Source organism: Anopheles arabiensis, chromosome 2 (assembly GCF_016920715.1).
Source record: "Anopheles arabiensis isolate DONGOLA chromosome 2, AaraD3, whole genome shotgun sequence".
Classification (NCBI taxonomy): Eukaryota; Metazoa; Arthropoda; class Insecta; order Diptera; family Culicidae; genus Anopheles; species Anopheles arabiensis.
Genome location: NC_053517.1, coordinates 67,077,779 through 67,091,191, shown reverse-complemented (window position 1 = coordinate 67,091,191; position 13,413 = coordinate 67,077,779). Strand labels below are relative to the sequence as shown.

At 47.3% G+C, this 13,413-nt stretch overlaps 1 protein-coding gene across 1 annotated transcript; it reads left to right on the top strand.

Moving 5' to 3' along the window:
* The first annotated feature begins 6,271 nt into the window (after positions 1–6,271).
* On the top strand, positions 6,272–11,557 carry LOC120893579. The gene has a single exon (XM_040295558.1). It carries the CDS (start codon positions 6,272–6,274, stop codon positions 11,555–11,557), a length of 5,286 nt encoding a protein of 1,761 aa, XP_040151492.1.
* Positions 11,558–13,413: the final 1,856 nt, after the last annotated feature.

Below are 13,413 nucleotides of genomic sequence, written 5' to 3'. Positions count from 1 at the left end.
AATAGGAACTTTTTTCTGTGACCGAAAGACATAGTTCTTGTCAGAAATATTTGGTAGCCCTGAAAAGGACTGTTTAAGTGGTTGTTGGGAGGAGGTGTTGCGGTGTTCCACTGAGCAAAACACATTCTAACGGTCAATCTGGTGACCGTTATTCGCTATCACTTCCTGACAGCGTTTGGCCATATCGCCGATGAGATTACGGCATTCGCTTCTGTCTATGCGTTCCCACATAAACTTGCAGCGTGTCCATAGATCATCGGCTGAACGTGCAGGCTGGTTCTTAAGCTGACGCTTGAGAGTTGACCACAGATTTTCAATATAACATTTAACTGTTCGCGATGTGTGCTTAGAGTCGTTATCATGCTGAAAGATGTAATGCTCTTCGTCTCCGAATTGTTGTCGGGCGTATGGCAACATCTTACGACTAAGTATTTTTCTATACCCTTCCGAAATCAGTGTCCCGTTGATACGGAACAAAGGACCCGTGCCGTGCCAGGAGAAGCAACCCCACACCATTACGTGGCCGCCTCCGTGACTAAGGGTTTTTATCGTATTTTTCGGATGATTCGCCTGATTAGGAAAGCGCCAGACGTATTTAATGCCATCCGAACCATCCAGATTGATTCTGGACTCATCCGAAAAAATGATTTTGCTCCACCAAAAGATGGATGCAGCTAAAAGTTCTTCGGCAAACCGAATGCGCGCTTCTACGTGGTGCGGCTGCAGCTTACGAACCTTCCGCGGTCTCCGGGCACAGAACCCAGCGGCGTGTAAACGGCGAGACACCGTTTTCGCCGAAACTTGCAAACCAAGCTCCTGCTTGATACGAGTGCAAGTTTTGAAAGGATCCGCCCTGATCATCTCAACAATCCGCGCGTCAACGTCGGCCGTTGTTTTTCGCGGACGACCTGTCGATTTACCCGTAGCCTCGCTACGAATGGCGTTGTCCACAAACGTCCGCGAACGGCCGAACGCCTTGCAGATTGTCTTGATTGGCACGTTCTCACGATATAGCCCCTGAATGTGTTTTCGCTCCTCCGGTGTGCAGTGTTTTCCGCGACCCATGATGATTTTGTGGAATTTTTTAACAGCAACCTTTCACCTTGACCACTGATGGAAGAATGAAGCACAACACGGTTTGGCTCTCCTTTTATACTGCCGCAAAACGCTGCCGGCACTCAAAACTCAGATAAGTAGCGCACCAAAAATGAGAGTATAAAAGGCAAAATTCGGCTATTACAAATTCAGTACGCCTCGAACTGTTGGCGATGACACACCTAGTGTATGCAAAAAAAAACACACAAAATTTTTTTCCTATTTTAATGTCCACCAGTGTACCTACTTCATGGAGGGCACTGCAGTTAATCGACAAAATCATGCCAAAGACCTGGGCGTTCTGCTTGACTCTAGTTTGAACATTAAACAGCATATCGATGACGTTGTAGCTAGAGGAAATCAAATACTTGGCGTGGTTATCCGGACAACTAATGAATTCCGCAACCCCATGCCGCTCAGCATGATCCGGATCTGCCATTTCTGCATTATGAGCCACGTACGCGATCGGCTCTCTCCGCTCTGTTTATGGACGAGATGCATCATAGCGGACTTTTTCAGATCAATAGTCATCTTAACACCAGCGGACGCGTCTTAGACCTGGTGTTTGCAAATAATGCTGTTTGCCTTCCGCTTGAACTTTGCCTCACCCCGCTGTTAGCAATTGACACCTATCACCCTGCGCTTGAGTTGGCCATCCCGCTACCACGAGAGGAATCAGCCGTTCCTGCGCTAACACCACGCCTTGACTACTCGCGGACGGACTTTAACAGGCTCCTGCCGATGATCGCCTCGTTCGCGAATGTCTTCGATTGTTCCCGTTACGCCACTCTTGACCTCGCTGTGAAAGATTTTGAGCGGTTCATGTTGCAAGCCCTGAATGAATGCACGCCGGTGAAACGACCTAAACGAGGCCCCCCTTGGGGTGACAGAACGCTGCGCAGGCTCAAAACGGCTAAAGCTGCCGCGTATCGCGATTATTTGTTGCGTAGGTGTCCCGCTGCATTGCGCAACTATAATACTGCGCACTCTCTCTATCGGCGCTATAACAGGTTCCGCTACCTGGGGCACGTACGGCGTACGGTTTTGCGCTGCCGCGGCAATTCACGTGTACTGTGGAACTTCGCAAACAATCGTCGGAAATCCTCTGGTTTTCCTAGCTCCGTCAGTTACAACGGGCGCAACGGCAACAATCCGTCTGCAGTATGTGATATTTTTGCCTCGCGCTTTGCCGCCACCTTCCTTCCAGCGGTAACTGATGAGAGGCAGATAGCTGACGCATTATCAAACGTACCGGTGGATGCTATGGCCCCAAACTTGCCGTTCATCGATGAGTATTCTGTCTCGAAAGCGATTGACAGGCTGAAATCTTCGTTTGCACCAGGGCCTGACGGGATCCCGGCTTCCACGCTTAAGCGTTGTGGCACCACCATCGCGCCTATCCTGGCCTCCATTTTTCGCGACTCGCTGCGTTTGGGCATCTATCCTGCCTGCTGGAAAACTTCGTGGCTTGTTCCAGTGCACAAAAAGGGGGACAAATCAAATGCATGTAATTACCGTGGCATTACATCGCTTTGTGCCTGCGCTAAGGTCTTCGAGCTCCTGGTGTACGAACCTCTCCTCGCAGCTGCCTCGAACTACATTAGCACAGCTCAACATGGATTTGTCCCTCAGCGTTCAACCACCACCAACCTGGTTGAGTTCGTTAGCCTCTGCCACAGGACCATCGATGCCGGCTCGCAGATCGACGCAGTCTACACGGACATCAAGGCTGCATTCGATAGCGTTCCGCACACCTTGCTGCTCGCAAAGCTCGAAACGCTTGGTCTGCCTGTGCAGCTGCTGGCCTGGATGCGCACATACAGCGTGAAGATGGGACCCCATACGTCGCGCCGTATCGATGCTTCTTCGGGGGTGCCGCAGGGGAGTAACCTTGGACCGCTGCTGTTTGTCATTTTCCTGAATGACGTAACACGGTTGCTCCCTCCTGACGGCCACCTACTGTATGCAGACGACGCGAAGCTGTTCCTGCCTATCCGTGACCGGTCAGACCAACTCCGCCTTCAAGCCACTCTAAGTGCCTTCCAGTCATGGTGCTCTTTGAATGGTCTTGAATTGTGCGTCGAGAAGTGTGTTGTCGTTACGTTTGCGAGAAAGCGGTGCCCCTTAGTGTATGACTATGCGTTAAATGGAACTACCATTGGTCGCAAAAGCTGTGTCACGGATCTAGGAGTGCTCCTTGACGAAAAGTTGAGCTTCCACGACCAGCTAGAACACGTTGTCACTAAGGGTAACCAATTGATCGGCTTACTAAAACAAATAGCACGAGACATCACTGACCCAATCTGCATCAAGACGCTATACTGTGCTTTGGTGCGACCAGTGTTAGAATACGCTTCAGTAGTATGGTGGCCTACAGCTGTTCGCCCCCTAGCTCGTTTAGAGTCGATCCAGCGCAAATTCACGCGGTTCGCTTTGCGCTCCTGGAGTGTCCAACTTGACTATGAGGGACGCTGTGCGTTGCTTGGCATCGAGACGCTGAAGCAGCGGAACTGCAACGCTCAGAGGCTGTTTGTCGCGGGACTTCTTGACAATCGGATCGACTCGCCCGCGCTTCTTTCGAGGCTCAACATGTATGTCCCGCCGAGATCGCTCCGAGCTAGATCGCTACTTGACGTGGAGGAACGCCGCACTCGCTTTGGCTCCTCTGATCCGTTTATTCGTATGTGCCGTGAGTTTAATGTTATTTGTGATCGTCATCAACCTGACATGTCGCGCACCGCATTGTTAAATAGTATTCGTGTCGTGCGACCTTTTACATGTTAATTATGTTACTTAAGACTAAGCGTGACAAATGAATGACCGAAATGTGACTACGTTATAATGAATGAATGTAAATGAATTCGCTTCAAGTGGGCCATTTGCGGTCCGTTGAATTTTAATTAATAAATAACAAATAAATAACAAATGTGCATCAAAGCTATCTACAACTGTATCGTTCGTTCGGTTCTGGAATATTCGTGCGTAGTCTGGAGCCCAGCTACTGCTTCTTCAATTGCTCGACATGAGGCGATTCAACGTAAGCTCACGTGATATGCCCAACGCCTACTTCCCTGGCAGGATCGCAATAATCTCTCTCCGTATGCTGCGCGGTGCCGTCTTCTAGGCCTTGAACCTCTTTCGGTTAGAAGACGCAATGCACAGTGTTCTTTCATCGCTGGATTGCTAAATGGCTCTATCGACTCATCGCCTTTGTTGCATCGAGTCGACATCTATGCACCATCCCGAACACTTAGGTCTAGAGAAACTCTACGGCTCGCTCAACCCCGTTCCAGCGCTGATCGGTCTGAACCTGTGTTCCGCATGTCGACTGTTTTCAACACTGTTTTGAATTGCTACGACTTAGACATCTCGACTCAGTGCTTCAAGGAACATCTCCGGCTTTTGCCGTTGCCGCAGTGAATTGCGATGCAAATCTTGTTTTTGTTATGTATTTTTTTTTTTAAATGAACTGTTACATCTTAATTAGGCCATACGGCCCGTTGAAGATTAAATAAATAATAATAATAATAATACTAATAATAATAATCGCCTCTTCACTCTCATATCAAAATATGATGGTAATGAGAAGGATTTGAAAGGTGTAGTATCAAACTTAAACATATTAAAAGCCAGAAAATAAAGAAACAATAATATAACTAGTATAAGGACGTCTTATAGGAAAATCGCGAATTGTCGTAGGTTAAACGCTTACCTCAATCGAAGATATAGTTAGCAAGACAGGAATTACAAGACAGGTGCAGCATAGGGTAACATCAAAGATCTTACTATCGAAAATAAACTATACTCGAAACTTCGACACAGACTGGAACAATATAAGAATTTGAATGCGTTATTGAAAAATTAACGCAACAACTAAAAGAAGCATGCATTGCAGTAGAGATAGCGCCAGAAGTAGCCAGAAAAAAGGCAACTAAATCAGGAATCAGTGCATTGAGTTATGGACTAAAAGATGGCGAGATCAAAATTATAATCAGATTGAGAAATTTCGAAATCTTGCATGAAGCAATAGAGCGAGCAGTAGAGTTGGAGCTAGAAAACAGAATGAAAAAGGGTAAGAATGATCATATAAAGATCCTATATTCAAACGCTTCTAGGAACAATAGAGGGTATGGAAACAACTACCAAGGAAGGAACAATTGCAACAAATTCCCAAATAATACTAATTGATTTCTGACGCAAAACCCACCCGTAAGATATAGACAGAGCAACAACAGAAATAATACGGCATCTAATTCGTAATCTAGTTCTAAGCTAATTACGGCATCTAAAAAGCTAGACCTAGATCATTCTTTACTTCTAATGATATATAAGGAGTACTATCCTTTTTCAATCGTAGAAGATAGGTATTTTATAAAATTCATGAAAAATGCTTGTCCTAACTACGACCTGCCAAAACTCTTTCAAACGCTGCTCTTTCGCGATTGTACGGTGAAGCACGTGAGCGGTAAAATTGAAGCTAGATTCAGCGTCACATATTTCCATCACTGTTAATGCCTGAACTAACATCAATCACGACAGCTTAGGTGCACTGACTGCTTATTTCATTCACAATGATTTTCAAATCGTTTCATACTTGCTTGAATGTTCAGTATTTTCATTAGGTCATACAGCTTCGAATATTGAAATATGTATAAAAGAGATATTACAAAGCTTTAATGTACACCAAAACGTTTTTGTAGTGGTAACAGAAAATGCAGCAAATATAAAAGCACACCGTCTAAATTTTCAACACCTTCCATGTAGGGCCTGTTACGGCAAGCGTAATGGTAACGCGTCACCCTTAGTACGCCTAGCGTAAGGTAGAGGGCGCTTTCAAGAAATTTACCTACGTGTAAATTTTACTTAATCATAATTCTATTACGCAGTGCAAATTGCTGTAGATCGGTATCGTGCAGCTCGAATTCCCGCAAGTGCAGCTCGAATTACCGCAAGTGCAGCTCGAATTCCCGAATTCTGCCATATATAAGCGAGTGTTTTTCCTGAATAAATTTAGTCAAGTTCCAGAGTTCAAAGCAACAACATCGTGTCTTCATCATTACCAAACTTCCTCTTCATCATTAACATTTGGTCCTTCGAACCGGATTAGTGTGCGAGTGATCCACAGTTCGCGTTTAGGGAAGTTTGTGAAAAGTAAAGTTTGTGTTAGAAAGTAACTATGCCCGTTGACCATTCTCCCGCCAAGGAAGTGGTTCCAGCGGCCAACAACATGGAGGAAAGCCAAAGTTCCACCGTCAGAGAATTTGGCTCCGTTCCAGACGTCACCAAATTGGACCGTCAACGCACTCACCTGGAGTGGCAGCTTGACCGTCTAGAACAGATGTTCGTCAAACACAGCACCGACGTTCACTCGCTGAAAACCATAGCAGACCGAGTGAAGGTGCTTGCTTTGGACTACAAACAATGGTACGACTCGATCTTGGACGTTGTGAGCGACGACCAGGCTCAGGAGGCAATCGAGCGATATGGCGTGTTCGACGACAAAGTATTCGAGTTAAGCAAAAACATCGAATACCAGTTGGCATCGCAGATCCCATTGCCTACAACACCAAACCCATTTTTCGGCAGTGAGCAGAAACCCACGACAGTCCCGGTGCGTGCAAGACTTCCCGAAATCGTGCTACCACATTTCGACGGAAATATTCGCGACTGGCCTGCCTTCCGTGACGCGTTTCAATCACTGATTCATTCGTCAGAACAGCTGACCGAATGTGACAAACTACATTACCTTGCTGCGTCGCTGACGAAGGACGCACGCGCGGTGATCGACGCGTTGGAAATTACATCCAAAAACTACGACGTAGCCTGGAAGCTGTTGTCCGAGCGCTACGAGAACAAGTACCTCATCGTCAAAACCACCGTTGAGGCGTTATTCAGCATATCACCGCTGAGGAGAGAATGTGCAGATTCTCTAAGCCGACTCGTCGACGATTTTGAGCGTAACCTTCGAATGCTTGAAAAGGAAGGCGAGAAACCAGATGCATGGAGCACGCTACTGGTGTTCAGGCTAAGCTCGCTGCTGGATCCAACAACCCTGCGTCATTGGGAGCTTCACCGGAAGTCTACGACCATCCCAACGTACAAGGACTTAGTGCAATTCGTCCGCAACCATTGCCATGTACTGAAGTCCTTCTCCAAGCCAGCCAGCGGAGCCAAAACCGGAAACACCATGCGCAGCAACCCTCGAGTGCAAACCATCCATGCTGCGACCAGTGCTGTGCATAGTGTTGCGTACAACGAAAAGTGCAAATTGTGCGGTGTTTCGAAACATTCAGTGTTCCGGTGTGAATTAATGAACAATATGAGTGTTGCAGATAGAAAGCAACTAGTGCAGTCGAAAGGATTGTGCTTCAACTGCCTTTCTCCAGCTCATCGTTTACGACAGTGCACATCAAGCGGATGCAAGATCTGCCAACAACGGCATCATACGTTGCTGCACGAAGCAGCGCCAGCAACTGAGGCGTCGGATGCTCCATCCACGAGTTCTACCTGTCCTCCTCAGTCCCTTACCCACTGTTCCATCCAAATCGAAAACAGTGTTGTGTTGCTGCAAACCGTGCTGGTCCAGGTAGAGGACAATCACGGACGATGTCATCTAGCACGTGCCTTGCTGGATTCCGGAGCACAACTCAACATCATCACCGAGCGCCTTACTCAACGGCTGGGTGTGGCGAAACGGCGAGAGAATCATCGCATCGGAGGAATCGGAGAAGTTTCCGTGACGTCACAACATTCGGCTGTGTTAAGGATCCATTCTTTAGACAGCGAATACACAGCGTCCGGAAAGTTCCACGTACTCAGCAAGCTCACTCGTGAGCTCCCATCAAGCCGTATCAACACAAGTAGCTGGCAGATACCTCGTCAAGTTCAGCTGGCCGATCCTTCGTTTCACAGTCCTGGCCCGATCGACCTCATCATCGGAGCAGAGCTGTACTACGACGTCGTTAAGGAGGGACTCATCAAGCTAGCCCACGAAAGAGTGACACTCCAAAACACTGCTTTTGGTTGGGTGATAGCAGGTAGAGTCAATCTTCATGCACCACTACCACCTTCATCCATCGTTGGACACGTCTGCAGTACGAGCATCGAAGAGCAGCTGAACAAATTCTGGGAGCTGGAGTCATGCCGAGCCACCAGTACATTATCCGTCGAGGAGAGCAACTGTGAGAAACAGTTCGCAGCCACCACCACCAGAGACACCGATGGTCGATTCATCGTGCAGCTACCGAAGCGAGAAGAGAAGCTGGCTCTTCTTGGGGACTCGAAAGGGATAGCCACACGTCGGTTCCTTGCCTTGGAACGTCGGCTCTCCTCGAATGCCTCATTGAAGACAGCTTACACACAGTTTATCGAGGAGTACGCAGAACTTCAGCACATGACAGAAGTAGCCGAGAGCGATGTTACAGCTTCATCACCATCATACTATCTTCCACATCACTGCATCGTGCGACCAGATAGTACCACCACTAAACTCCGAGTGGTGTTCGACGCTTCGTGTGCATCAGACACCGGAACATCTTTAAACGATGCACCGATGATCGGACCCACTATCCAAGACGACCTGATGTCCATTCTATTACGGTTTAGAATGTCGAAATTTGCCCTGGTAGCAGACATCGAGAAGATGTACCGGCAAATCAACATAGCTGCCATCGATCGTCCGCTGCAACGAATTCTGTGGCGAAATTCTCCAACCGAGCCGATACGGACGTTCCAGCTCAACACCGTCACCTACGGCACATCATGTGCTCCGTATTTGGCCACCAAAACCCTGCAAGTGCTATCTCAGGTCGGAGCTAGCACCCATCCCGAAGCGGCAACCATCCTCGGCCGAGACTTCTACATGGACGACATGCTGACTGGCGTAAACAGCATTCCCGAGGGTCAACGAGTATGTCAGCAACTCATCGATCTCCTGGCTTCTGGTGGATTCTGCTTGCGGAAATGGGCCACCAACAACAGGCAGATCTTCAAACATCTGCCCCAGCATCTGCAAGATGAAAGGACGATTCTCAACTTGGATGCGAAGTCACCGATCATCAAGACACTCGGACTGAAGTGGAACGTTTCCACCGACGCTTTTGTATTCAACATCCCGCGCTGGAACGCAGACAACATCATCACCAAACGAAACGCGCTTTCGGATGTCGCGAAACTGTTCGACCCAATCGGACTGGTTGGACCAGTTATCATCCAAGCCAAGCTGTTCCTTCAAAAGCTGTGGAGATGTCAGATCGCCTCGGACGAGCCGTTGACACCAGCACTACAAAACCGATGGCTCCTGTTTCGCGAGAAGTTGGCCATGCTGCAAACGATCCACATTCCACGCTGGCTCTTAACCGATCAACGAGCAACGAATCTACAAATGCATTGCTTTTGTGATGCATCCGAGAAGGCGTACGGAGCGGCGATTTACTTGCGTTCGACCAACACCGATGGACGTGTGACAACCAACCTCATCACTGCAAAATCCAAGGTGGCACCACTAGCAGACTCCCGTAAGCAAAAGCGTGTTTGCTTACCCCGACTGGAGCTTTCTGCAGCACTGCTTCTGGCACACTCGTACGAGAAGGTGTCAGACGCCTTGAAGCTTCAGGTCGAGACCATCTTTTGGTCTGACTCAACCATCGTCCTGCATTGGTTGTCTGCAACTCCGTCACGCTGGAAAACCTTCATCGCTAACCGGGTGTCCGAGATCCAACACATCACTCACGGCAAGGAGTGGAGACACGTACCCGGAACGGACAATCCTGCGGACATCATCTCCCGAGGAATGGATGCAGATCAGCTGGAAACTTCAACCCTTTGGTGGCACGGACCAGACTGGCTGGCGCAACCATCAGAGGAATGGCCAAACACTCATCAACCTCGACAGGAAGAATTCACCACGGACGAATTGGAGGAGCGACCAATCTGCATGGCTGCACAATCCGTAGCTCCGAACGAAATTTTTAGCCTCCGTTCAACGTTCACCGGACTGCAACGTCTGGTTGCGTGGCTAAGAAGATTCCGACACAACACGAATCCTGCTAATCATCAACAACGCAGATTGGATCATCATCTCAGCTTAGAGGAACTAGCCGAATCTACACTATGTCTAGTTCGCCTCGCTCAAGCTGAATCATTCCCAGAAGACATCAAACATCTATCGAAAGGCGATTCGGTTAGCAACAACTCACCTTTAAAACTACTAGCACCGTTTCTACAAGATGGCCTACTACGAGTGGGCGGAAGATTGCGACATGCACCAATCCCGTTCGACCGAAAGCATCCGTACATCTTACCCGCCAACCATCCGCTGACGAATCAGATTGCAACTCTGTATCATCGGACCTATCAACATGCGAATCCACAACTACTAATAGCGAGCATGCGAGAACGATTTTGGCCACTGCGAGCAAAAAACCTAGCCAGAAGAATCGTTCACTCCTGCTACAAATGCTACCGTTGCCGCCCCACACCTGCGCAGCAACTCATGGGCGACCTTCCAGCAGAGAGAGTTACACCAACGTCAACTTTCTTACACACCGGAGTCGACTTGTGTGGACCAATACAGTATCGACACACATCTCGGAAGGCGCAACTCATCAAGGGCTACGTAGCGATTTTCGTCTGTATGGCAGTGAAGGCTGTACACATCGAATTAGTCGCGGACCTGTCTACCAACGCATTCCTTGCGGCACTTCGACGATTCATCGGACGACGCGGGAAACCGGCTCTCATCGAATGCGACAACGCTAGGAATTTCTTGGGCGCTTCCCGAGAAATTGCCTCCTTGTCCAAGCAATTCAACCATCAGTGGCAAACATCAGTGATTAAGTCCTGCATCGACGATGGCATCCAGTTCAAGTTCATCCCACCTCGCTCACCCAACTTTGGAGGTCTTTGGGAGGCGGCAGTGAAGTCTTTCAAAACACACTTCAAGCCAACCGTTGGGAACGCCATCCTCACGAGCGACGAACTCAACACGCTACTGATCCAGATTGAAGGATGCCTAAACTCTAGACCACTTACACCACTCTCCAATGACCCATCTGATCTGGAAGTGCTGACCCCAGGTCACTTCCTCATTCATCGCCCCATCGTATCCCTGGCCGAACCATCGCTGGAAAAGCTGCCGTTCAACCGTCTCGATCGCTGGCAAAAGGTGCAGGAGTTTGTCCGTCGGCTATGGAAACGTTGGTCAACAGACTACTTGTCCGGACTACAGCAGAGAACCAAGTGGACCAAGCAGAAGGACAACGTGAAGCTGGATACCATGGCGCTGCTGAAGGAGGACGGGCTACCTCCATCGAAATGGTGTCTTGGCCGCGTCACGCAGATCATCAAGGGAGCTGACGACAACATCCGAGTGGTCATCGTCAAGACGAAAGATGGAGACTTCAAGCGTTCCATCTCTAAAATCTGCGTTCTTCCCACCGACGAGCCATCCAGTTCATCCTAGTTGAATTAGATAATTCAACGCGGGGGAGTATGTTACGGCAAGCGTAATGGTAACGCGTCACCCTTAGTACGCCTAGCGTAAGGTAGAGGGCGCTTTCAAGAAATTTACCTACGTGTAAATTTTACTTAATCATAATTCTATTACGCAGTGCAAATTGCTGTAGATCGGTATCGTGCAGCTCGAATTCCCGCAAGTGCAGCTCGAATTACCGCAAGTGCAGCTCGAATTCCCGAATTCTGCCATATATAAGCGAGTGTTTTTCCTGAATAAATTTAGTCAAGTTCCAGAGTTCAAAGCAACAACATCGTGTCTTCATCATTACCAAACTTCCTCTTCATCATTAACAGGGCCCATTTTTTAAATCTTGTTTTTCAACACGCTTTGCAAGCATGGATAAAAAAAAATAATAGAAGAAGTCAAATCAACAGTTTTACATTTTAGAAACATCAATAAAGCTTCTAACATGCTATTAAAAATGCAAAAAAAACATGAAATATCCTCCTTTAAAGTGTAGCGACCTTGGCTTGGCCGCAACGATTTCGGCTGGTAATGCGGCGGCTACGAATACGGCGGCCGATGATAAGGAGGCGGACAACGACAACGAGAGCGACCGATCGGATAAACGAAGCCGAAGATGACGAAGAGGAGAATATATCGGGGTGATCAACGAGCTGGAGAGAAACTGCAGCGCTCTTAACTGGTGACGGTCTTAGTGTGCGGATCGAATGATCAATTAAATAAATGGTAGATTCTAACTTAAACTAATAATTAGTCTTTTCATCTGGTGACAGCGGAAAAAAAAGCAAATTGCTTGGAAGTCATTCTGACTGGTGGTAAAAACTGTATAAAAAATGAGTGTTTATTACTAATAATAATCGGTGCAGGTTCTAATAGTGGGGAAAAAATAGTTTTGTGGTAAAAGTTTGGTGAGTAATTTGGTGATTATAAATAAAATTCTGCTCCTTGAAGCACATCCCCTTCGATGGGCCTAAGAAAAAAAGCACAAATTTTTCTCAATTTTTGAGGTAAATAAATAAAATATTAAAATATGCTAAGTGAAATTTTATTAAATTAAGCATTGAAATCTTAAATTTAACATTAAACTTTAATACTGGTGGTGGGTTATTTTTAGCATTTTAGTTCAATTGTTAGATAAAAAAAAATAATAAAAATTAGATTAAATATATAATACGTTATGCACGTCAAGCCTGACGTATAAACGTGTCACAACGATACGGGATCAACAGACGTCAGCATCTAAGACGGTTAACACGACGTTAGAAGGTTACGTGCGACCTTGCAACTCTAGAAAGGTCCTCTTTTGATATCTGGTGCTCGATAAATAAAGTCCTTAAATTTCAACTTGTAATTGGCGCAGCCGTCCGGAACAGTCAAGCGAAGTGGTTACATGGTTTGGTGATAAAAGTGGTAGTAGCCGATTAATAAAAGTCACAAAAGGAACCCGCCTCCGGCATCCACGGCATTAAGGTATTTCCGTCGTGTGAGTTGTGGTTCCCCCTGCCTAGCCTGTTTCAGTACCACGCGTATCCTGGCATACGCTTCCCTGCACGACGTACGTAAGTAACCTCACTTACTGCAAACCATACAGCAATTGTTTTTTTTCTCGTATTTCAATACTAAAAACTAAGAGAAACAAGTGAAATTGACCTTATTGTGCGTGTGTGCGTGGTCCATGTGGCAAGCTAGAGCTACCAATTCAGATACAGATGTAAATTCATTATCATCGGAGTCAAACCACGAGCTTTCACACATTGAAACAGATTTGACGAAAGAATTGTCATTAACCTCCTTGACGCTGCATGACAATACAATGGAAGAGATTGTTCAGTAGCTGG

What these genes read in the sequence shown, in the direction of transcription:
- LOC120893579 (XM_040295558.1), top strand. Translation starts at nt 6,272, where the DNA reads ATGCCCGTTGACCATTCTCCCGCCAAGGAAGTGGTTCCAGCGGCCAAC.